Source organism: Asparagus officinalis, chromosome 3 (genome assembly GCF_001876935.1).
Source record: "Asparagus officinalis chromosome 3, Aspof.V1, whole genome shotgun sequence".
In the NCBI taxonomy this organism is placed as follows: domain Eukaryota; kingdom Viridiplantae; phylum Streptophyta; class Magnoliopsida; order Asparagales; family Asparagaceae; genus Asparagus; species Asparagus officinalis.
The window spans coordinates 34,772,983-34,799,714 of record NC_033796.1 but is presented as its reverse complement, the minus strand read 5'-3'; the positions used below and the strand labels follow the sequence as shown (position 1 = coordinate 34,799,714).

General features: G+C 34.7%; 1 protein-coding gene across 1 annotated transcript; it reads right to left on the bottom strand.

The window, feature by feature from the left end:
- On the bottom strand, positions 13,215 to 18,702 carry LOC109833740 (ACD11 homolog protein). Its single transcript, XM_020401531.1, is given in 5 exon segments — positions 13,215 to 13,676; positions 15,075 to 15,109; positions 15,111 to 15,221; positions 17,276 to 17,448; positions 18,151 to 18,702. Coding segments are annotated over 5 exon segments (651 nt in total). The 5' UTR covers positions 18,376 to 18,702; the 3' UTR covers positions 13,215 to 13,569.

Below are 26,732 nucleotides of genomic sequence, written 5' to 3'. Positions count from 1 at the left end.
CAGTGTACACTGCCGCGCACCTCCGATGCAGTTTGCGACCTCTCGGGTATTTTGGCTCTAACTTCCTCGTCCGATGTCGGAATGAGGTGATCCAAGATGCGTTGGAAATCTATCGAAGATATCTACAACTTCCCATTGGCGCTTCACTATGTTTATTTGCGCGACACCTTGTACTGTCGCGCTGTTACCGCGGCAGTGTACACTGCCGCGCACCTTCGATGTAGTTTGCGACCTCTCGGGTATTTTGGCTCTAACTTCCTCGTCCGATGTCGGAATGAGGTGATCCAAGATGCGTTGGAAAGCTATCGAAGAGATCTACAAATTCCCATAGGAATATCACTCTGTTTGTGTGCACAACATCTTCCACTACCGCGCAAATGCGCGTCAGTGTTTCTTGTCGTGGGTGTTCATATTGTTCTTCTATGTTGTTTCACATGTTTCTTTGCTTCCTTTGGCTTTGGATGATCTCCTTTGACTTAGATAGGTATATTCATACCTATAGTCATTTTTATATGTCTACAGGAACATTACGAAAAAACTAGCAAAATTGATGCAGCTAATTTAACTTAAAGAGTTAAGTTAACAACTTTCAAATTAGATGGGCATATTTAAGAGAACTTATAGAATTTGCAGTTTTATTTAATAACAATTTTAGATTTGGGAAACTTATTTAAAAAAGGTTAGATTGGGCGATCATTATAAGAAAAACATTCAATTACGATAACCACACAATAATAATTAATTCATACATTACTTTTTAAGCAATCTTATTATACAATTTTATTTATTAACACATAGTTTTACTATTCAATAAAAAATTCAAAACTTAAAACTTATACGTTCATGTCCAAAGCACGTGCATTATACTAGTTGTAATAAACAATCATGATGAATCATGAATAGTCATGTGACAAATTATGATGAAGAAAAATAATGAATTAATGTTATAATTGTCCCAAATGCTTATGTGGATTTATGGTACAAAATTCATAGTTGAGGAATTAGGATAATTTATATCTTAAATACAAAAAAGAGATGAATCCCACCAGAATTTAGTATTTAAACCTTAGGCATTAATGGAGTTGAAGAGTATTTAATGGATTTATCAGCCTGGCCGCCTTCTCTCTCTCTCTCTCTCTTCTCTCTCTCTGTATCTTCTTCACCGCAAACCTCCATTAGCTTTCGAACCCATTTTCAAAACCCTAGTTTCACTCAAGCGGCTAGGAAATCTATTTTGAAAATGCCCCAAAAAAATTTAAGTAAAATGGCTAAGAACCGTAAGCGTAGCAAGTATGAAGTGGACAACACTCAAACGGAACAGGACGTTCGTCACCGGCGTCGGTCGGCACGATTGGCGCAGCAGGAAATTCCAAAGTTATCCGCCTCCGCCTCTGCCTTGATATCGCCCGCCGGCAATTCTGCTCCGACATCCTCTGAGGATGAGGAGAGTAACGAGGCGACGGAAACCCTATTGAGCATGAAAAGTCTGGATATTCGAGAACACAAGAGGAGACGCTTGCCAGAGGATGTGTCCATCTTAAAGAAGAAGTAATTCCTAAGCAATTGAGTGTTTTTGAATTTAATTAGTTTAAATGAGTGATTTTGATTTTAATTGAGGTTTATGGGATCTTTTTTTGAATAAAATGGTGGTGAGAGACTGGTTATTGTAGTGTAGAACCAGTTTCGTAATTTTGGAGTAAGATCTGAACAATACGAAGTGTTATCAGTTTGGAACAAATGCATGTAAATAATTCTCATTTGTTGATAGCTAGTTGCAATGCATGTCAATAAATCTTGGTTGTTGTTAACGTTTATGCATAAGTGTCAAGTATTAGCTATTCATGTTAATAAAACGAAATTTTGACTCAGATAATGCCTTTACGGTTAATTGTTACCTACTTTGGAGTTGAACGACTTGTTAAGAGTAAATAGTTGTTTATGCAGGAAAGCTACAGCCGAAGGTGATATACGGCCTAGTGCCTGTCTTGGATCATATTGTACTTTCATGCAAAGACTTCAACCAAAACTGAAGCAGTGGCATTGGGATGCCTACAAGGGCAGTAACTTTGAGCACTATGTATTCTTCGGACCTCCAGCACGTGATCGACGGGCACTAGAGCATGTGCTCAGCCATTATGTTGGCGAAACTGATGAATTCTCTTTTTCTGATCCCATAAGCGGGACTATATTTTCAGTCCAATTTGATGAAGAGTGGGTGCAAACTCACACGGGCTTCCCTATTGATGGGGAATTGATCTACGGGAATAGACACCCGCACAACCGGCTTTGGAGGGAATATTTTGAAGAGAAGAAAGAAATGCTAAAGGCTAAGTCAAAGGCGAAGGCTAAGTCAAAGGCGAAGGCCAAGGCCACAGAAGAAGCTGGTAGCATGAGGAGATTTGTTGAGGAGTTACTGGAAACACTGGTTGAGTCTTCTGAAAATAAGGACATTGAGGATTTTGTGCTGCTTCAGATCTTGTACCAGTGTGCAATGATTTGGTGCCCCAACAGCTCACAAGGCATTCCAAGACAGTTGTTTCAATATGTAGATAGTATTGAGAGAGTGAAGAACATTGCGTGGGGTAAATTTATTTTTGATGAGACGAAGAGAGGCATTCAAATTGCCGTTGAAGGGTTGAGGAAGCCAGGGGTTACATACGTACCTGGATGCATGCCGCTCATCCCTGTAAGTTGCATGACCAACTGGTCTGACATTTGTTTTAGTTAACATTAGTCTTGGTAACAGGCATTAGAAAACATGTACAATATTAAATGTTTACAGAATATGGTTAAAATTAACATGTTAACATGAACTTTAACATATAAAAATTAAAGTTAACATTAATAGGTGAAAGTTAACATGTTAACATGAACTTTAACATATAATTATTAAAGTTAACATTAATAGGTGAAAGTTAACATGTACCCATTAATGTTAACATGTTTTGGTGAAAGGTAGCTATTTAGAGTGTAGTTGAAGAATGAGTTCTGAAAGTTAACTATTTTGATATTCGTTCCTTCGATTCTGACCGCTATTGTACTATGAGATGACTGGCATTAAAAAACCAGCCCTAAACTTGAGATGGAAGCCTCCGATGACCAATTGGGTAAGGGTTGGAGGGATTAGCGGATCGTTGAGGATGGAGACAATTGTCTCTAAGGCCAAGAAAACAAGCATTAAAATCATGGAGAAACCAATTACGTCCAGCATTAACTGGGGTGAAAAATACCCTCAAGGTAAAAAATACCCTCAACGGGAGCCTAGTAGGAAGAAGATTGAAATCGCTCGCTTTGGGAAAAAAGAATCCCATTTGTCTCATATAGGAGTAAGGTTATGGAGCAAACTAGGGTGAGAAAGAAGAATGAGGAAGAAAAGGTAAAGGATGGGAAGCAAGATAAGGTGAAGGGCAGGACAAAGAGCTCATCCATAGGTTACGTAAGCATCAATGACTCTTTACACATTCTTGCATATTTATATTGAGATAAATTTTCTATCTTTATCATTAATTAATTTTGCATGCACTCATTGTTTCATGTTAACATGTTTTGGGTAAGATCTTGACATTGTGGATTCTCATAACTATTTTTTTTAATATTGTGGATACATATGGGTAATGGGTATATGGTTTACTTTTCAGATTTTGGCCCAGCATATCAGAGATGCTTTTGAGAGTGAAGATGAAATAGAGAAGTTGACAACCGAAGATCAAATTCAATTTTGGAGGAATACGGCCAAAATTAATTGGAAACTGCTCCACACTGTCAAACGTAGTAAGCGCCTTCAATGGGAGGAATGCTCTAAGGAGATACATAGGCTGAACAAGAAATTGGAGCGTTATGAAGGGACCGCTGACTTGATTGACCCCGAATACCTGAAGAATAATGTGAAGGGGATTATGTCACAGAAAGAGGGGCATACAGGGTCTGCACAAAAAAAATAAGGAGTATTGATTCTGAGGTCAGGGGTGATGATGGAATTTGCTTCGATTATGACGATGTAACCAATATTGGCAAGGAAGCAGAGAAGGAGTTAGAGAAAGGTGAATGGCAAGAGATGGAGGATGATAATTTGGAGAAAGCTGTAGAGAGTGAGGAGGATAAGAAAGAGAAAGCGAGAGAGGATGAGAAGAAAGAGGAAGAGTGAGAGCAGGAGAAGAATGAGGAAGAGGATGAGGAAGAGGAAGAGGAAGAGGAGGAGGAGAAAGTTGAAGAAAAAAAAGGAAAGAAGAAGGATGAAGAAAAAGTGGAGGAGAACAGAGAGGGAGAATGTGCTGAGGAGAAGGAAGAGGAAGCGAGAGAGGATGAGAAGAAAGAGGAAGAGCGAGAGCAGGAGAAGAATGAGGAAGAGGAAGAGGAAGAGGAAGAGGAGGAGTAGAAAGTGGAAGAGGAAAAAGGAAAGAAGAAAGATGAAGAAAAAGTGGAGGAGAACAGAGAGGGAGAATGTGCTGTGGAGAAGAAAGTTGAAAAAAGGATGGAGGAGAAAAAACAGGTGCAAGTTTATCAAAAGAGATTGAAGAAATTAGTGTCAAAGGGGACTAGGAGACCAAGTACCAGAAAGCGGACGCGCTCACAACTAGTCCACACCCCTTTCACTCAAGAAAAGAAGAAGGAAGTTCATCAAGAGATAATTAACATATCACACCACAAGGAGGAAGAGAGGGAAAAAATCAGGTTCTATTGTAAGCCTGATGAATGCACTTGGGATTTTTTGGGGAAGAGGAAAATCAAGAAGAAGGAGGAGGCTCTTTTGAAGTTGCTGAACGAGGATATTCCTAACATTGATGATTTTAGCATACGTTTGATTGATAGTAAAGGAACCTTCGTTCACAACTTTAGAGTACCTCAACACGTATTATCAAAGCTCACACCAGATGAGAACAGAAGGATCTCTGAGTTTTGCAATCAAAAAGCCCATCAGTAAGTTTAGTCATTCTGAATAACGTATGCTAGGACATGTTAGCTTTCATTGTTACGTGTTAACATTTCCAGGTTTATGTTAATTATTACCCATTTATGCTAACGTTTGCTATAAAATGTTAGCTTTCATCGTTACGTGTTAACGTTTCCATATTTATGTTAACTTATACCCATTTATGCTAACGTTTGCTAAATCATGTTAATATTTCCATATTTTTCTATAGTAAGTGGTTGAACGAGGTTTGGATCTTATTGTTATGTTTCAGGTCACGTGTTATTGTTAACACATTCAACAGTAGTGTCGATTCATTGGAACTTCTTAATCTTCTACGTGGCGGCCGTATCGATGACCATGCAAGTTTGATATGTTAATCTCTTACGCATTTTATGAGATGACTGGGTGTTGTGTAATTTAATTTGTATCTGCTCCATGGTAAATTTACAGGTGATGGAAGCTCTTGTAGATAGGCTCGTCACATGGCTAGAGAGGCCAGATGTGGAGTCCATGGGCAACCAATATGGGGTTGTATCGACATTCTTCTGCGTGCCACTGGAATGTTAGTATTTCATGCATTTAAACATGTGTTAGTATGTTAACTAAATCTAAACATTTTCATTTTATTACGCATGTTATATCTAACTCTCTTGCCATCTTATATCATGCAGCTTTGATTGTGGGCTTTTCGTTCCTTTATATATAAAGGCTATAATTCATGGGGTAGATACCACTCAAGTAACTAATCACTCTGACGAGTCTGAAGTCATCCGTGCCAGGCTTGCAGCTGAACTCCTAATAGAAGGATGGGAACAGAAAAATCAAGGGGAGACAGTAGAAAAGGATGGGTGAATTATATCCTAAAAAGTAATGTGTACGAACAGATTGAATTGGGAACAAAACTAACTGGCATTTAAATTTAGTTAACATTATTGCAGCTGTGTATCATTCTCTTTGACAATTATTCCACTGTTTGTGTAACTGGTTGATAGTGTGGATGAGAAGATGCACATATCTGGTATCGAAACTGGTTGCTATTGTAAACATTGCTAATAACAGGTTGAAATACATCACAGTTCATGTTGACTTATACTGATAGAACATGTTACTGATATATTGAGAAAAAACCAACATTGATTTACATATTCCTCCTAAGGGTTAACATAATATAAGAAAAGATGACATGTAGTCAACCACACAGATAACGTATTACGCTGAAAGTAAACAAATTTGCCAAAAAATTGGTAAAAAAACCCACTTTCACTAAAAGTTAACGTATAACTCTGATAGTTAACCACTTTCAGTAAAAGTTAACATATAACTCCGAGAACATAACCACTTTCAGAAAACGTTAACGTATAACTGAGATAAATAATCACTTTCAGTAAACGATAACGTAAAAGTCTAACAATTAACCACTTTTAGTAGAAGTAAACATATAACTCTGATACATCACCCCTTTCAGTTGGGAAATTAACATAAATGTCACTAAAATTGGCTACTTTTAGTGAAAGTTGACACATAATATTTAACCACTTACAGCAAAAGCATAACAAACTGAAGTTTCTTCAGTTGATTTTCATCTTACAGATCACAATGTTGAAGAAAATTAGTACCATACAAAAACAACATAGGAAGAATGAGCAAAGTTTCCATTTTTCAACTTCACGGTTCGATTGCTTCAGTGCTTTCTTCAATTACTTTGTTTTAGTCGCTATCTCATCTTCAACGGGGACTTCTGGGTAAAATGGAATAATCTTACTGGACATTGCATTCTCTTGGTGAGCCCAAGCAAAAAACTTGCATTGACTATTTGGGAAATTTACACATCCCCAGAAGTATCTTCCTTTATTCTTCCCACTTTTGCACTGCCTCATAGGTGTTGGAATTTGACAGAAACAACATACCTCTTCTTGTGACTGAGATATCTCTGATGTTCTCATCTCACACTCTCAAATTGGTAACGTTTGGAAGATAGAACATACATTTAAATTTAGCTTTGCTTTGGGCACATTATATATTGCATAAGGAACAATAAACTAGCCGTTGTAATATAGCTGTTAGCACAGTATGACTTTCAGTTAGCCGTTAGAACAGTGAATGAGATGTTGGACATTTGGCCAATTTAAACTCAAAATCTTTTATTAAAATCTAAGATGAACAAGCACAAATCTGAAAACATCTTTCAGCCTTGCTTTTAGATATTGCTAGCATGAACAAAATGATTAGTCGATCATTATCACAGATTATAAAAGTCCACCACTATACACTTAACCACTTAAAAACAAGCTTTGTTGTCTCATACAAAAGTATTGATGTAAGAAGCAGAAACACACTAGTCACCAGATGGGCTCGTTACAGGTTGCTCGATTGTGACCAACAACTTTGCACCGAGAACATTTGACTGGCCGTTTGTAAATGGTTCTGTTGTTTATGCGTCTTGTTTTATTTCTTCCCCTCCTCTTGTGGTAATTGGTGGCAAAATCTGTATTTCATCCCTGGACACACTCCGCTTCTCATAATCTGGGATGGGATATAATATTTCGTCGTAGCTCTTCTTAAACGCTTCTACGGACATGAACCAATCACAATATTGATATACGTCTCTTTTCATATAAATAATGACTGCACAAGCATGCACACAAGGAATACGGATTACGTCCCAAGCTCGACAAGTGCACGTCCTCTTCTCCAAATCAACGTGAGTAGTTCTATGCGACTGCACTTCGAATATATCATCTATTGATTGTTTAATCTCTAAAGTACGTCCTCTTTCCATATTTTCTCTAACAATCTGCTCAGCTTTAGGGCACAGATAGCTTGTCCACTTATCAGCCATAACCTGTCTATTGTTCAGGCGACTCATAATTTGTTTTCGGATATGCTCTACCATTTGCAGGATACATAACAATCGAGCTTCACGTATCCAGTTGTTAAAGGATTCTGCAACATTAGAGGTTACATGACCATACCTGCAAACCACAAAATAATTAATAGTATGATGGGCATCCAATATGTAATAAAATTAATAAAATTAACACGTAACCACAAAACTTAACCTTTACTGCTCAAAGTTAACATAAAAACATCAGTGTTAACATATATTGCTGAAAGTTAACATATATCAGACAAAGTTAACCTATAGAAAGAAAAATTCACATATATGTAGAATAGTTAACATCAACTGCAAAACGTCATAATCTAAGATGAATGCATTACCTGATGCCAGGGAAGAATGCATTCAACATCAACTGCAAAACGTCATAATCTAAGATGAATGCATTACCTGATGCCAGGGAAGAATGCATTCGCCTAATTCTCTGGCGAATAATAGAGTACAATCTCATATGCGACCGGAGCCATCTCATAAATTTCCTTCATGTAGTCGTTCCATTCCGCTATAGTGTATTTTATAGCAAGCAGATTGGAGCAAACTCCCCAAAACTTGTGTGTCCTTTGCTTTCATTCCCAAATCCTTTAGCTTTGTTCTAAAATTTTCAACTAGGTGCAGAACACATCGTGAGTGAATTGCTTCAGGGAAATATTCTCGAACGGCTTCTCGAATCCCCTTGTCGGCATCAGAAATAATTACCAATTGGTGGGGAGGATTGTACGGGTCTAACCTTTCATACAGTATGGACCACAAGCCTTGAAGGAACCATCTCCAATAATCAACATTTTCCTGATCACATATACAATACGCAACCGGAAATATCCCTTAGTCTCCGTCGTATGCTATGGCGCTCAGGAGCATGCCTTTGTATCTGTCTTTCAAAAAGGTCCCATCCAAAAATAATAGGGGTCTACACCCATTTAAGAAACCAACGATGCAAGCGGCATAACATATAAACAGTCTTTTGAACCTTCCTTCATTCTGGTCAATGCATATGTAGCATCCTGGATTCGTTTCCTTCACCATTTGCTCATACCTGTACAACAATGTAGCTTCTGCTCACCTTTTTTCATTTCCAAGACAACTTTAAGAGAAAAGTTAAGGCGATAAGACGAAAATACCCTTTTTACCCGTTCCCCCCGATACTGTCCGCCTTCTCTCTCTCTCTCTTCTCTCTCTCTCTCTCTATCTTCTTCACCGCAAACCTCCATTAGCTTGCGAACCCATTTTCAAAACCCTGGTTTCACTCAAGCAACAGACTGAAATCTATTTTGAAAATGCCCCATCTTAATTGATCATAAGCCTCATAACTATCACCATACATATCCTCCTGTGCTCTTTCTTTGCCCCACCATATCTTACTGTATTCAAGTCTCAATCCATATCGAGTGAGGAACTCCTTTTGCACATCAATTGGTCGGATTTCAGGTCGCGCCTTTAATACCGGTCGCAATTGGGCTGCTATGAATTTACGAGATGCTCGTAATTGCCCTGACAAGTTAGCATGTTGTCCACAACTGTGTTCATTCACAAACCTTTTGATTTCAATTCTTTTCCCATACTTAACAGGAGATGCAAAGAGCATCCAAGGGCATCCATATGTCTCCTTATATCGACAACATACTCGGATACGTTTGGGTTCGTTCTTTACAAATTCATAGTCAAATTTTTTCGCCATGGAATAGTACTGCAAAGCAAGTCTCAATTCGTTTACAGTCTCAAATTGTTGCCCCTTTTCAGTTAATGTTGTGTGCCACCATTGAGGAATGCTGGAAGTATTGTTGAGAATATCATCAGCTCTCATTACAAACTCACCAGACGGGAAATCATTTTGGATTCTCTCTGAATTGGATGCATTTCCTGGAGGAGGACGGCTATATTCTGCATTCAAAGAGGCATCACTACTGCACAAATTAATCAACCAGTGAGATATCATGCACAATATACAGCGTTCAGAACGCCCCTCGGTGTCTTTTGCTACACCGTGATGCCTTTCGGTCTAAAGAATGCAGGTGCCACGTACTAGCGAGCAATGACTAAGATTTTCTAAGAACATCTCAGGAAAACAGTCGAATGCTACGTTGATGATTTGGGGAGGAGGACGACTATATTCTGCATTCAAAGAGGCATCACTACTGCACAAATTAATCAACCAGTGAGATATCATGCACAATATGTTATATTATCTTCTGCTAATTTAAGTTAACAGCAGTAGGATCAAAGGTAACATAGTACAACAAAAGTTAACTAACTGGGTGTAAAATTAACCATTTTTCGTAAACCTTAACATAGTACAACAAAAATTAACTAACTGAGTGTAAAATTAACCATGTTCCCATGACAATTAACATGTTCATGTAAAGGTTAACATATCTCTTGGAAAATTAACCTATTAGATGAAGAGTTAACATCTAACCATCAGAGATGACAACTATTTTTTCCCAAGTTAGCATCGAAACCTAAAATCACAATTGGATTATCATCACACATAGACCTGTTCCTGACAGAGTTCATTGTTTACTTACAAATCAATAATAACTTACATTGAGGGATTTGATGCCCATAAGGGATGGTTGAAAGTTGAAGAAAAAAATAACAATGTTTACATCACACAAAACCCAATGTTATAAAGAGTTCATTAATTACTTACATTTCCCTAATCTGATTTTTCCTTGAAGTGGAACACTCTACATTAACAGCAGCTTGCATGTGAATCTCCGTACAACCAATATTTCGATTGTGATCCAACATGCACTTCAAATCATCATCGTTGTCAACTGAAAAACTGAGGTTGGGGTGCCTCTCAGATTTAAATATAAAGGATAAAGTTTTTTAGGTACTTTCAATCTTTCAGACACATCAAATTGGAGTTCATAAAAGCTTGTTGTCGAACTAAGCTTCACGAATATGGCATTCTCGCCTAAAGACACCATGCAAATCAAGTCATTGGCGGCCATTAGGGGTGGTTGAAAGTTATGAGGACAGTTATGAAGGCAATTATGAGGAGTTGAGGAGTAATTGAGGGGATTTCAGGTGCAAAAGGGTTGTTGACAGTTGAAGAAAAAAACCCTAATTTCATTAATGAGAGAGTGAGAGATAAAACTAACCAATTTATAACAAAGGATGAGAAGCAGACCTTAAAATGGCGGGAGCCCGCGCTTTTCCCCCGCTTTCCCCCGTCGCTTCGCCATAAATGCGTTGGACGAGAGATCAGGGAAGAAGAGAACCCATTCAGCCGGTTTCTAGTGAGAGGGATGAGGGCATTTTAGGAAGGTAGCAACAAAATACATCCACTAAATGTATACATATGGGCTTTTGGGTCTGGGCCACAATTTTCACATTTTTTGGGGCTGAAGGCTAAGGCAGATAATTGGTGGGGCTGGGCCACATCCAATTTTTTTGGGGGGGCCTTGAAACATTTTCCCCTAATTTAATTTATGCAATTTTATTATGTGGCTCGACTTGAAAATGTATCTTAATTGCTATTTGGCAATTAAATCCATCCTTCAACACAATTGTGTTGAGTAGTTTTCAAACAGAGGATAAGATAATTAGAAGAAATGATTTAATTAAAAAAGAAAAATGAAGATACACATTACAATTTAATTTTATGTGTATTGTCATTTGATGATTTAGAATGTTCTAGAATTAGAAAGGACAAAAGGCAAGATAGAAAATAAATGTGAGTTCCTATTCTCATGTCATAATTTTGAAGCTTCTAGAAATAAGAAATGAAAAGAAAGAAAATGGGGGAAATATCTCCCTTGTAAATTTACAGTTTTACCCTCCAAATTGCAATATGAATGAGGAAAATGTCCACCACTCATTAAACTTTCAGTACCCTTACTATGTACATTACATAGTAGTATAAATTAAGAGTGTTGCTACGGGGACCAAGTGAGGGGACATGTGAGGTGTCCCCTCCCTATTGCATAATGAGTTGGCATAGCTAACTTATTATGCAATAGGGAGGGGACACCTCACCTGTCCTCTCCCTTGGTCCCATATTTTTGGTCCTTAAGTTATTTTTCATAAATTAACTATAAGCCTAGCTGCACTCTTTATTTTAGGTGTATTTTAATTATTGAGTGTAATATTTAGTTTTTGAATTAGTTTTATATTTCATAATGGATTTATTTACAAATTTTTTGTAGTTAATGTATGTACAAATAAACAACATCTATTAGTTTTAGAGAGTTCTCATATTCATGGGCTACATTATCGGATTGGTATTAAAACTACCATCTAATAACCAGATTGATATTAAAATTAACTCCAGCGAACGACAATGTATTAAAACTAGGGGTGCATTCGGTCCAGATACGGCTCGGATATGATGCTTATCATATCCATATCCGTTTACCCATCTCAGATACGGATACGAATACAGATATACCTCGGTAAGAAAATTTTATAACTATATCCGCTAAAATCGGATACGATTACGGATATACATGCCGATATATAAGCGGATATGCATGCAGATACAAAACAGATATGAGAAAACTATGTCCATTATAATTGAAAAGTTAAGATTAGACATCTTAATCATCAAAATTAACCACAAATCCATAATCTAAGAATCGAAACTATCCGTAAGAGTATGACTAATATATATTCGGATATTTCGGATACGGATACGAATACTTCACTACAAAACCATATCCGTAACCATATCCTATCGGTTATAGATTTGAGTAACCATATTCGTATCCTAACGGATACGGTTACTGATATTTTCTCGGATACGGATACGGTTTAGCACCCCTAATTAAAACTTACACGATGTGATAAATTGGCCCAAAAAATATGCCAACCAACCAACCAACACCTGATACAAACATTATATGCTTTCATGTGCTTACATCAAATTCGCTTCAAAAAGAAAAATAAAGGGGTAAAAGGACAGGGTGTTCCATGGCAGCGGAGGGAATCAGGGAGTCAAAGAAAACCTACCGACCAACATCTATACAACTGTTATCCTCATAAACATCATGCATGTCCGTCATTAAATTAGCGCAATACAGGTAGAGTTGAAGAGTAATGAACTGATTGCTCACATTATTCTTTCCTTGCTGTATTATATATGTAGTGAGGATGGATCCACTGGATATTTTCATGTTTATCCATTGTTCGTTGGATTCGAGCTTCAGCACACAGAATCAAACAGTAGGGAACGAGGATTCAACTGAAGCCCATGCAAGAACCGTGAGAGGCTTATCGCAATAACGAAGGCAAGACGAGATCAAAGCGCAAACAATTCAAAGGTAACACGTAACAATCGTTGCAATTGCACATTGGTGCTGGTGAATTTAGAAATCCAGGGTAAGAGCATTATGTACCCACCTTCGATCCTGCTTGCAATACATGCATGTTAATTAACCACCGAACGTAGATGAATCTCTTTCGCATAGAAAGTTCCTTGCTATTTTTCTTGTAATACAAGCTATTAGACATAAAATATCTACTTCAGAAAGACAAGTAGCAGCACCTCCCTATGGAGCTAACACAGTTCAAGTCAAAATGCTTCAATCACAACTTAGCGAATACTTGTGCTAGTTTACATAATACACAACAAGATCAGACGTAAAACAAGAAGTGTGCTAATTTCGGAAATTGTAATTGGCTATTACAACAAATTGACTGTTTTTTTTTTTTTTTGTCACAACTTCACTAAGATACAAATTGCACAAATTGGCAGAAAATTGAGAAGCAGCTTTTTCTGATCCAAAAATGCAAGAGCTGCTACTTCATTAACACTGATTTACCAGTCCAGGCTAATGTCCCTTGAAACGTAAAGATCATCAATATATTTTATTATGGGAGTGGAGGCAACAATGTATCTCCTCATCTCCTTTTCTACTGTTTCATCTGCAATAACAATTGTAGCATACGAGATTTCAGAAACATGGATTGAAAAAAAAAAAAGTACAAATAGAAATGAAAAATAAATTAGCTGACAGATTTTATCAAAGTCATCTTTTCCCCCCTCTACCTACAGAGGCTCTTTTTTTAGAAATTATTGAAGTAACAGGGATGTTTTTCAATTTTAAGAGAATGACATCGTCTAACTTACATTGAGGAACAAAGTCCTAACTTAAATATAAGTGAAAGAAATTTATAACTAAATATTGCTACAGGAATTAATTTCAAATACCAATTCTTCAAGCAATGATTATAAGTCCTTTTTTTTTGCTTATATCTTAAACATTGCTATAGAAGCTAATACTGTTTGCTAGTTCTTTACACTTATGTACATTTAGCTTGAAGATCGTTTCTCATCTTTTTCCACTTAATATGTTTAAATCTTGCTTTCAGTACCACAATAGCATCTCTAATATCCACAGACAAGCCAGTGGAGGGTGCTTCTATTTTCCTAACACTCAAAGCAAAGGATACAGCATATCATCAGATGAAACCAATGAGCTTGCAAAAATAAGTTCTTTTAACTCCATTGGATATTCTAAACTTAATTATTGAATTTCACTCCACTGTAAAGGAGAGATGCATAAGAAGTTGCATAGCTTAGGCAATTCTGTAGTTCCATCTAAACATTATAGAAAATTTGCCAATTAAGAAAGAGGAAAGTGATTATTCCAACAAAATAAGCAAGCCAACAGCAGGAGAACATAGGATCATGCAAACCAAGGTTTGAAGTATCTGCAGATATCATATCAAATTTTAAGCATGCCAACCCAATCCAAACGAAACCTACCTATACCATTGTTATTGGTTAATAACAACTAATACAGTTTGATATTGGCTAATGACAGCAGATAGACAAGAAAATCTTAAGTATGAAGTACCAATATTTTTTTGACAGTCATATTGTGGAAAATAACAAAGAAATCTATGTAGAAAACTTGTGTACCACCAAACTTGGGTAACCTACATTCGATACTTCCGGTCCGCAAGCACTGACACTCGTGAAATGTTCCAAACCGACGATATAAATTATAAGATGATACCGACAGGGAAATTTCAAAACTATCGTAAAACACCATTATTTGGAAAGGAGTTTGGGATGTCCAAGAATTCGAAAATATGGTTAGGTAAATATTATGCTGTAAAAGGCAGAAGACCCTAGGATATGGAACAAACTGATATAAAATCATGTTCATTCAGCAAGATTAACGAAAAGAAGACTATTATATGTTAAGGAAAGGTAAATATGGAGATATAAAGAAAGAATTGAATATCAAATCAAAAGGTTCTAAAGAATAACTTTTTTTTACTAAAATGAACTGCTTCACGAAATGACATACTAACCAGTTTCATTTAGCCTCAATAACAGTTGCTCTTGTTGGAAGAAGCGTACATCCCTCGCACTGGACAGCTTTCCTAATAGTCCACGTGTGATATGGTGCACAAACTTGCGTGTAAGCAGTTGAGGCAGCATCTCTTAATGAGCAATCACTGAAAGGAAGAATTGTTTTAGATAACCTTCATAAACTGGAAAGCAGAATGCAAATAGAACCCTGCAAAAAGGATCTTATTGATAATATTTTATATAATGAATTGTGCGCAATGCATCATTCCCTTATGTAAGGTCCCTTTTCATCTTCTCTCCATGTTTGTGGTATAACATCAACACGTGGATGCTAGTACAAACACACTACCAATATATAAAACACAATGGTCTGAAGGGAAATATATATAAGGCTTCTTACTCATCTAAATCCAAAGCCGCTTTCTATCAATAAGCAACAATGGACATGATGAGATATACAGTTGATATCTACAATCTAGGATGCTTGTTTCCCATGCTTTTATGAGGAACAGGACTGCAAGTTTGAATATCAATACTACTTTCTACCAATGAGTACAACAAGAAGCATGATGCGATGTACAGTTGAAAGTTAGCAATTTAGGATGCTTATTAGCAAAGGTTTTATGAGGAAAGAACTGCAAGTCAAATATCTATTTTTTTGTAAAAATTATATAATTTTCTTTCAAGTGTACTTTAATAATGTTGAGCATGTGCCTTTGCAAGTGTCAATAGAAAATATTTTGTAAAAAGATATGTTACATGCATTAACATAAACAGAATATGCAACATTTGGAGGTCTTCTGCACCAAATATCTCCAACGCATCCTCTTCGGCAAGAATATCTCAATGGTAAAATTTTGAAGCATCATATATAGTAGAATAGGGTTTTGCTTACCATCACCACCATAAATGATGTATAGTAGACCAGGATTTTGCTTACCATCACCACCATGAACCAGATTGCCTCATATATATTAGATTAGGAATTTATTTACTATCAACAGCACAAATAGCAGTGATATAACAGGAGAATGATAGGCTCAAAGTGAATTCAGTCACCTCACCTACTGACCTCTCGGATTTAATATGGAAAAAGCAACCAATCCATAATTAATTTTTTTATTGATTTACTAGTACAAATATGATACCATGAATAATCGCTAAAAGACAGATGAAATGTTACTGTTATTCCTCATTACCAAAAATATCCCTGTTCCTTCTCAACGAAACATGCAAAAAGCTTTTGCATCTAGCCTTTGAACAATTAAAAATTTAAGTACAGATAAGTAAACTGAAGAATAAATATAAAACTTGAATGAGGAAATATTGTCAGCTATAATATTTTATGTAACATCATTTCACAATTTTTTAAATTGACAAAACATTCAGCTCAGATTTTAGGGGTATATATGCAAAAATCCCATCACCATATTGAAGCATGTTTTAATTCTTTCAACGAAAAGTTTTAGAAGCTTACAAGAATTAGTTATATGAGTTTCTAGATGCTTTGGATGAGGAACATCTCTACAAGAAGTAAAATCCTAAAATCCAATGCTAAGCATACTAAATTATTTCTAACTAGGATTTATGTATGTCAGGAATGATCCATGATTGGAGTCTGTTGATTCTCATCCCAAATGGAAATATAATTTGAATGATAATTTTAAACAAGGGGGAAATGTAGTTAGGATTTGTCTGTAGTAACTAGTAGTAGGCAAGAAGAATTTCCAAAGTGGGTAGTTGACATAGCAAAGACATCATCCTCCCAAGTAAGAGCTTTAGAGTTCAATTTCACCATCCGTGAAAGAGGCTCTCAAGGGAACTTATACCAGATAATAGGTTGGTACATGATACAGGGAGATGTCACATGCCTGTGGATTAGATGGTGCTTAAAGAAGATGACACCCTTGTTAGCAAAAAAGAAAAAATAATAAAGGAAAATTTATAGTAGGGAGATAACAAAGCATATTATGCCCATGTGGCATGGAATGCAGTTAAAATTATAGAAAGGTTGAGTTAGTATAACTTGCAAAAAAAAGGTACAAAAATCTGAACGAACATGTTCCTCGCAGTTATCAAATAGGGAAAATTTTTGTGAGAGAAAATTAACCTTTTTAATGAAAAATGACAATCATGTATGAGGAAAATAGAGTAGGTAATTAAAAGATATGACACATGAGATGAAGGCCTGTAAAACTACCTAGAAGATAGGAAGTTTTCGAACAAAGCTTTTATTAGATCAAGACCCTGCCTAACTCTCCGCAAATGACGTGAGAGGCTTCCTGGCTTTTTGACTGAGTCATTTGCAACATCACAGTCTAATATACTGCTTAAAGTATCAAACGTCTTTGATGCTTCCAATAGGTCGTTTACCTGGACAGATTTATTATCAAAAAATAAGTTAGAAAATCCAACTGCATCACTTGGTACTTATTTGAAGTATAAAATATACATGTTTTGGGGACTTATGGGCTTTTCTCTGCATTTACCCTCCAAATTATAGGAATCACCCGTCACATAGTTGCTGATCTGCCCCAAATTGTTTCCATTCCCCCAATTTTATCTCCAACTTAAATCTTGTTAATTTTTTAACATAGTTTTAACTTTCTTTATTTTATTTATTTTAGAGGAAACATCAGCTACAAATTAAATCATAGATTACTATACTATTGAATGATTTAAATTTAGCACCCCTGTCATCGTAGTTGCTGTTCTAGCCCAAATTTTTTCATTCCCCCAATTTCATCTCCAACTTAAATCATGTTAATTATTCAACAATGTTTTAACTACTTTTTTCTGTAAGAAACATCAGCTACAACTACAATTACAATTATCTCCCTATTTTTGATGTTTTTGAAGAGGTAAACATCAGCTGCAACCCAAAAAAGCCTCCGATAATGGATTCACTGTTCTGTTGTCAGAACCAAACAACACAACAAAACTTCATCTTTTCACATTGATTTGCCATCCAAAGCCGCAGCTTTCTCAACATTAGGGTACCAAAAGTGCAAATAAACCCTAATTATCAATCAATCAATCAAGAACGATGAGAGATTGAGTGAGAAAAGCAATCACCTTTGAGACATACTCATACTCGGCAAACTTGAAGGCGATCCCAAGGGAGCTGAAGAGGACGGAGACGAGCGCGCAGGCGTCACAGAAAGTGCCGAGGCGCAAATTCTCGTTGCTCTTCAACGCCATCGCCAGATCCTCGAACGCCTCGGCCACCGACGAGAGCGGGGTGGCGCTCTCCTTGAACGCGTCGTCGGAGGACGAACAGCTGTCGAATTCGTCCGCCATTGTTGATTGCTCAGCTATCCCCCAATCAATTGAGATTGAGATTGAGATTGAGGAGAGGAGACATGTTGAAATCTGTTGAGTATGGGATTAGGGTGAGGCTGAGTTTCTTGATTTTGGTCAGATTTCGTGTGGAGAGGAGAAGGTAGACAGCGAAGAAGAAGGGGATCCATTGAGCTGCAAAGCATTTTTTAAGGCGGGAGGAAAGGAGAAGGGAATCTTAAAAACAGAACATATTCACGAGGTTTTTTTTTCCCGAAGATTCGAGAGCGCAAGGCTAAAATTTTGGGTTTAACTACTGAATGTAGCCGTTATGCTACGGAAACTTTGGTCATATGAGCTGGGAAGAACGTGTCCCGCGACAAAATGAACACCAGTCCCATGTAAACATTGTGAAAGTATTTTTATTATAAAATTGAGCTTTGCTACACTGACGCAAAATATAAGACCGATAAAGTGACATGTGAAGTGTCCATCTCCTATTGGATAATGAGCTGGTCATCATTAATGATGACCAGCTCATTATGTAATAGGAGGGAGACACCTCACTTGTCCCTCCTATTGGTCCCATATTTTGGGTACTTGGAGAATTTTTCTATAAAATTCCCCAAGCACCCAAAATATAGGACCAATAGGGAGACAGGTAAGGTGTCCCCTCTTATTGCATAATGAGCTGATCATCATTGATGGTCAGCTCATTATGCAATAGGAGGGGGACAACTCACTTGTATTCCCTGTTGATCCTATATTTTGGGTCCCTATAGTAAAATGGACAAATTTTCAAAACCAACCCTTTTGGTTTTTTATTCGTAAAAAACGACCTATTTTAGTTTTATTTGCAAAAACTGACCTGGTTTCAGCCTCAGCGCTGAAACCAGGTCGGTTTTTGAAAAAAAAGTTTCCGAAACTTCACGGGAGTTGAACTCCCGTGAAGTTTAGCAACTTTTAATTAAGCTGCTAAACTTCACGGGATTTCAACTCCCGTGAAGTTTCACAGTTAAAAAAAAATTTTGAACTGTGAAACTTCACGGGAGTTGAACTCCCGTGAAGTTTAGCAGCTTAATTAAAAGCTGCTAAACTTCACGGGAGTTCAACTCCCGTGAAGTTTCGGAAACTTTTTTTCAAAAACCGACCTGGTTTCAGCGCTGAGGCTGAAACCAGGTCGGTTTTTATAAATATTTTAAAAATATGTCGTTTTTTACAAATAAAAAATCAAAAAGATTGGTTTTGAAAATTTGTCCATAGTAAAACTCATTTTTGTATTAGCATTCGAGAGTAATAATTGAAACTAACATAGATTTATTCATGATCCTAACACACTGGTGATTCCATATGAGAATGCCCGTTTTTTTTTCTTGGGTAAATGTTTAATGTACTTTGCTTGTATATCTTCTTTTTGACTTAAAATAGTTTAATAATTGGGTACACTGTGATAATCTATGGTAAGTTTGGCACATAGAAGAACAATCCCTGCAAATAATAATAATAATAGTTGTAGTAGTAATAATAATAATAATATTTTACATGGATATTCTTCTTACTAGGGGTGAAAAAGGAAATAATTTATTTCCAGAATAACTACAAACTCGATGATTTCTTCGTCAGAGAACGTAACTTGGATGGCTGAATCAGTACTAAAGTTTTTAGTATTTTGATCGAGAAAAATCTACCTGATCTGAGTAAACTGGATCAAATCCAAAACTCCAATCCATAACCAAACTCAAACCGAAACCAAAACTTTAGCTTCAAATCCATCCCTCAGCTTCCAATTTTTAGTTGGTATTTATCTCTATTTTGTCTATTAGTAACCTCCCAATGAATAGAACTTTAGTTCTTCATGTATACGGTAACATATATACGGTAAACAAGCATACTATTGATGACAAATTCGGTAACTTGAATTTGGTAACATATATACAGTAATTTTAATTTTTTTTCAAATTCTACTAATCTTTAATTTCATAATTAGTATTTAAATTTAGTATAGAAATGAATTTTCTCAACTATCTTGAAAAATAAAAAATTCAAATTAAAATATAGAATTTCAAAACTAGATAATTTCGGAAATTAAATTTTTAGAATTATTTAAAAGCAAAAAACATTTCGATAAAAATGGAATTTTGAGAACTATTTAAAAATAGAAAACAAAAAATTCAAATTAACCTATACTACATGATAGTTAACTGGGACTTCTTGTATCCTTCTCAAAATCAAAACCTTCTTGTTCTTGAGGCGGGTTTTTCAGAATCTGAAATTAAGCATGCAGTTTTCAATATGAACCCAAACAGGCTCCAGGCCCAGATGGTTTCTCTTTGTTATTTTACCAATCTTTCTAGGATTTAATTAAGAGTGATCTTGTTGCTCTCATGAACTTCTTTTCTCAGAATCCCTCATATCTTCACAGGGCGAATAAAGTCCTTATCACACTCATTCCTAAAAGTAAAGGAAGTTCCACAGTTAAAGATTTTAGGCCTATCAGCCTTATCAACTGTATTTTCAAAATTTTCACCAAAATCTAGGGGTGAGCACGGTTCGGTTCGGGTCGGTTTTTACCAAAATTTGAACAACCGAACCGAACCACCTATAATTCAAAACCGAACCGAACCATTACAAATCGGTTCGGTGCGGTTCGGTTCTAACTTTCATCAAGTATAACAATCAAATGCACAAATATTGCTTGTCCCAAGACATAATTTGTATATATTTGTTTTCATATGCGCCCAAATGCAAATCATTTGAGCCACGGCTAAGATACTTAAGCGTCGTGCACACTTGAATCAACAACTAACCCAAGGGACAACATACACAGAAGTGCTGAATTGAGTGATTAAATGGGGAAAATCCAACTCAAAGGGCACTAACATACTCCAACAAGAAGCGCTCATTCCACCTACTTCATGTTCAATTCAAAGACAACAACAGATGAAATTGAAGAAAAATTAATACTATGTACCTTGAGAGTAAGGGTCGGGGTCTTGGAAGAAGAGAGAGAGCGAGAGAAAGGGATTGAGGCCGAGCGAAATGGGAAATTGGGAATGAGTAGTGGCGGATGGGATTTGGGAATGAGAGGAAATGAAGTTAGGGTTGAGGGTTTGGGACGGGTCGGGTAAACGCGAACGGGTTTGAAAGTTTTGGGAATATATTCGGTCGGTTCGGGTCGGGTCGGTTTGAAAAGTTATCAACCCGACCCGAACCGCCTTACTCTTAAAACCGTTTTTTTCGGGTCGGGTCGGTCGGTTTTTTCGGTTTGAACCGAACCATGCTCAGGCCTACGAAAATCTTAGCCAACAGATTAGCACCACATATGCATGAGTTGGTTGCTCCTACTCAATTAGCTTTTCAGTCTGGCAAATCAACACTTGACTCTATCTTAGTTGCAAATGGGATGATACATTTTTGTAATAAAAGAAAAAAGTGGCTATGGTTAAGATTGATTTTGCTAAAGCCTTTGATTCTATTAATTGGAGTTTTCTTATTAATTTACTTAAGGCACGTGGTTTTGGTCAAAAATGATGTTCTTGGATCTTTTATATTATTTCCACCTCCAATTGTGCTGTTCTTGTTAACGGATCCCCTTCTAAGTCTTTCAAATGCAAAAGAGGTATAAAACAAGGAGATCATTTATCTCCTTTACTTTTCAACATAGTAGTTGATGTTTTGTGTAAAATGTTGAAGATGGTATTCTATCTAGCTTGAGCATAAAAGAACCTCTCAACCATATAAGAAGCCTCCAATTTGCAGATGATACTTTACTTTTTGTCAAAGGCATTTACAATGACATATCTGGTCTAAAGACAATTTTATATATCTTTAAAGATATCTCAGGCTTGGGAATTAATTATTCAAAGTCATCTCTTATCTACTTTGGTAGAATGCAGAACAGAGGGTAATCTCTAGCTTCATCCCTAAACTGCAAATTGGAAAAAACTTCCAATCAAGTACCTAGTTTACCTTTGAAGAGTGGTAAATTATCTAAATCTGAAACTTGCATCATGGAAGAGTAATTGTCTATCTTTTGGAGGCAGACTTATTTTGTTAAACTCAGTACTTTCTTCGATTCCTCTATTTTTTTATGTCCTTCTACAAACTACCTACATGGGTGATTATAGAAGTTGATAAAATCAGGAAAAACTTCCTATGGACTGGTAAAAATATTTTTAAACCATTTAAATGCTTAATCAATTGGAAGAAAGTATACTTAAGTAAATTAGAAGGAGGATTGGGAGTGAAGGATCTCAAACTGTTTAGTATCTCACTTCTTTCTAAATGGCTATGGAAATGCATTGACAAAGATTCTTTAATTGGAGCATTCCTTCATCATCTTTATATCAGAAAAGCTTCACTTCTACAATTAGCTAATTGCAATTCATCTAATTCCTTGTTTTGGAATGATATCATCTTAAACAATGAAATGTTTATTCATCTTCTACAATTGACTCTTGGTTCTGGTGAAAAAATAAGGTTTTGGGAAGATAAATGGATTGGTAACAACACTTTATCAAGTTTATACCCATGTCTATACAAACTATCCTTATCTACAAATGTCTCTATTCGCAGTCAAGGAATTTTTCATAACCAAATATGGCACTGGCATCCACTTTTGAAGAGAAGCATCTCGTCTTTTTCTTACACTGTCAAACTTGAGCTCATGAATCTAATTGGTTTACACAGTATCACCAAACATGGTGACATCCCTATATGGTCTCTTACAACAAATGGTTCATTCTCTGTCAAGTCTCTTTATGATTTCTTAAACTTCAGAGGAATTTTATTTGCCACCTACAAAGTTGTTTGGAATACAGTTATGCCAAGTAAAATTTAGTTCTTCACATGGCTGTTATCCATGAACAGACTTCACACCAAAGATAATCTTATAAGGAAAGATTAGCACGGAGACTCTACATGCATTTTATATGGTATACACCCTGAAACTAGTGATCATTTATTCTTCTCATGCACTCTCACCAAAACAGTGTGGAAACATTTCAGTGACTACTATTTACCTTTCATGTGGCCAACATCACTATATGATCTTTTCATCAGTGTGGAAACATTTCAGTGACTACTATTTACCTTTCATGTGGCCAACATCACTATATGATCTTTTCATATCTGTTGAATCTCTACACAAAACTGATTTTACCTTTCATGTGGCCAACATCACTATATGATCTTTTCATATCTGTTGAATCTCTACACAAAACTGATAGGATTATATGGCGATCTGTTTTCTCTACAGTGTGATGGTTCTTATGGACATCAAGAAATAAATATGTTTCTGAAAACACATCTTTCTTTGCTACCGCTATCATTAACTCAGATGTCTCTTGTTTGTATGAATGGTCAGGTTATGGAAGAGTGAAGGTTGCACTTAAGCTAGCAGCGGCTTTAAAAGATAAACCTATTTCGAGGTGCAGCAATATATAATTAAACACTATCAGTTGTTTCATATGTTGATTGTATATAATAACTCTTTTGTAGTATGCTGGTTTGCTTTATTAGTCTATAGAAAGTTTAATTTCTCCTTACTATATGTATGGTTGGATTTGGTTCTTTCTTATATCCATGTCGTGAATGACGGCAAGGCCCTCTCTTCACCCCTAGTTAGAGAAATTTCTTTTTCTATCTACTAATTTCTATGGATACAGTTCGTATCCTACTTTTGTAAAGATACTTTTGTTTTTTAATGAACAGGGTATATCCATTGTTTTTCTCTAAAAAAAAATCAATCTATACTACTTATAAAAGAAAATACACATGTCAAAACTTTTGATTTCCTTTTTTATCCTCTTAATTTTTTATAACTCAAAATTATACTATTAATTATAAAACTAATGAATCATAACCTCTCATTAACTATGCACATTTTCATTTTCTTAAATTATTTGGTCATTCACTAGAATATATTAATAATTTATAAAGATAACAAAATTCATAAAAAATATATGATAATTTATTATAAAGAATTATTAATTATATAAAATAGTAAAAGTCATTCATTTAATAAAGTATTATAAATAATTATAATTAATAATAATAGTATAAATAGCAGCTATTTCTTTATGTTGTAAAGAATATTACCTTGTTTGATAATTGATATCATCTTAGTAATAAAAATTTGGATATTATAAATTAAAAATACTTTCATTTTGGAAAATTAATTTATATAAAAAAATTTAGATCCTTGAAAATTATGAAACATATACTTTTCTCTTCTTTTTCTCAAAATATTTAGCCACCGCTAGAATATACTAATACTTTATAATGATAATAAAATTAATAAATATATCATAATTTATTATAAAAGAATTATTAATTATAATGAAATAGTAAAATTATTTATTTAATAAAATATTATACATAATTATAATTATTAATAATATTATAAATATGGATTGATTTTTTATATTATAACAATTATTACGCTTTTCGATATTATATTATCGTCTTAGTCATAAAATTTGGATATTATGACTTAAAAATACTTTTATTTAGGAAAATTACTTTATATAAAAATATTAGATCCTTGAAATTTACGAGTCATGTACTTTTTGTTGGAAAGTAAATGTCTCGTATATTTTAAGGATCCAGTATTTTTATATGAAGTACTTTTTCTAAATAATAGTACTTTTAATTTGTACCATCCAGTTTTTTATTACTAAGACAATATTAATTATCGAACAAGTTAATATTCTTTACAACAAAAAGTCATATAATATTAAAAATTATTGTCATTATTTAATAGATATTGTAATAAAATATACACATAACATATCAATTTAATAATTTAAATGGTTTAATTATATCAATAGTGTTACTTAAACTAATGAATACATTATTATTTAATAATTATACTCCTAAATAAATTGTTTAATAATATAATAATAGAAATTTTTAAATAACTATTAAATGTATGTTAATAATAGTATAAGTACTAATAATAATATAGTTAAAAGTTTTTAATCATAGTGCAATAAAATAACTTTTAATGGTTATATATAATTTATTAAATAATATAATACTAAATAGAACAACATGTCCACGTGTAAATCACGTGCATTATACTAGTCTATTTAAAATGGGAACATAATCCAAACTTGGTCATGTAAGATTTTTATTATAATCTACTTGAAATATGAATTTATTATACATAAATTTGATAACTTGAATTTGGAAAGATAAACTTGATAATTTAAATTTTATCTAAAATTTTGGTATTATTGAATTTAAATTTTACTGAAATTTCTTTCATTTTCAACCTAGTTTGGTATAAAAATAAATTTTCACAACTATCGAAAAATTCAAATTAAAATATGAAATTTTGAAACTGAATTGTGATAATAATTTTAAAGATCTAACATTAATAACGAAATATAGATGAATATGGTACAAAATAATTTTAATTATATTTAGGTTTTTAGAATATTATAATTCAAAATTTTTATTTTCAAAAAAAAATTAGAAATTTTAAAAAAAGGAAATATATTTTCAGAACTTTAGTATAATTACAGTAATATCTTTTAAAAACCAAAATTAACTACCAATTTTATGTTATAATTGTTGTAATATTATTAAGAATTTTTTTTTTTGTCAAAACCAAAAATATATTTTAATGTCGGCCACTTTTGTAAGCATCTTGAACATTTACTTGATAAGTAAATGTCATAAATATAAATATGTCCTACTTGATTACACTTAACTACTTTATAGTTTTCCCTAATTAATTGCACTTAACTACTCTATAATTTTCCTACTTTGCACTTACATACTTCAATTGTTTTTAACATCACTTATATACCCTGAAGTTTTTAAAATTGGAATTTAAATGACTTCAATTATGCAAACACAAGAATTTTCCTCCGAAAATTCTCATGTGATATTAACAAGCTAATTGTAGAACTTTTTAACCCTTAACTTTTTAAAACTTAATGTTAAAATTATTGAAATTATATTTTAAATCTACCATAGTTCCATTTTAACCTATGATTTCAATAACTTTAACAATAAATTTAATAAATATTCCAAGTAGACGTTCTAAAATTAGCATGTGAGTATCAAAATTAGCATGTGAGTATCCCTCGGGAAATTTAAATTGCACAAAGGAGGGTGTTCAAGGAAATTTTTAAAAAACTTTAGGGTATATATAAGGGCTAAATTGCACTTAAATACCCTATAGTATCACCACCCTTGCACTTAAGTGACATCTATTTTAAAACTGAGCAAATAAATATCCCAAAGCATTTAAATATTGTCGATAAATGCTACGAAGTTTTAAAATGTTAAGCTTCGGTTGCCCTCAATATTGCATTTAATTATCCTTAGTTTCTAATGGTCTCACTTAAGTACCCTAAAACTTCTAA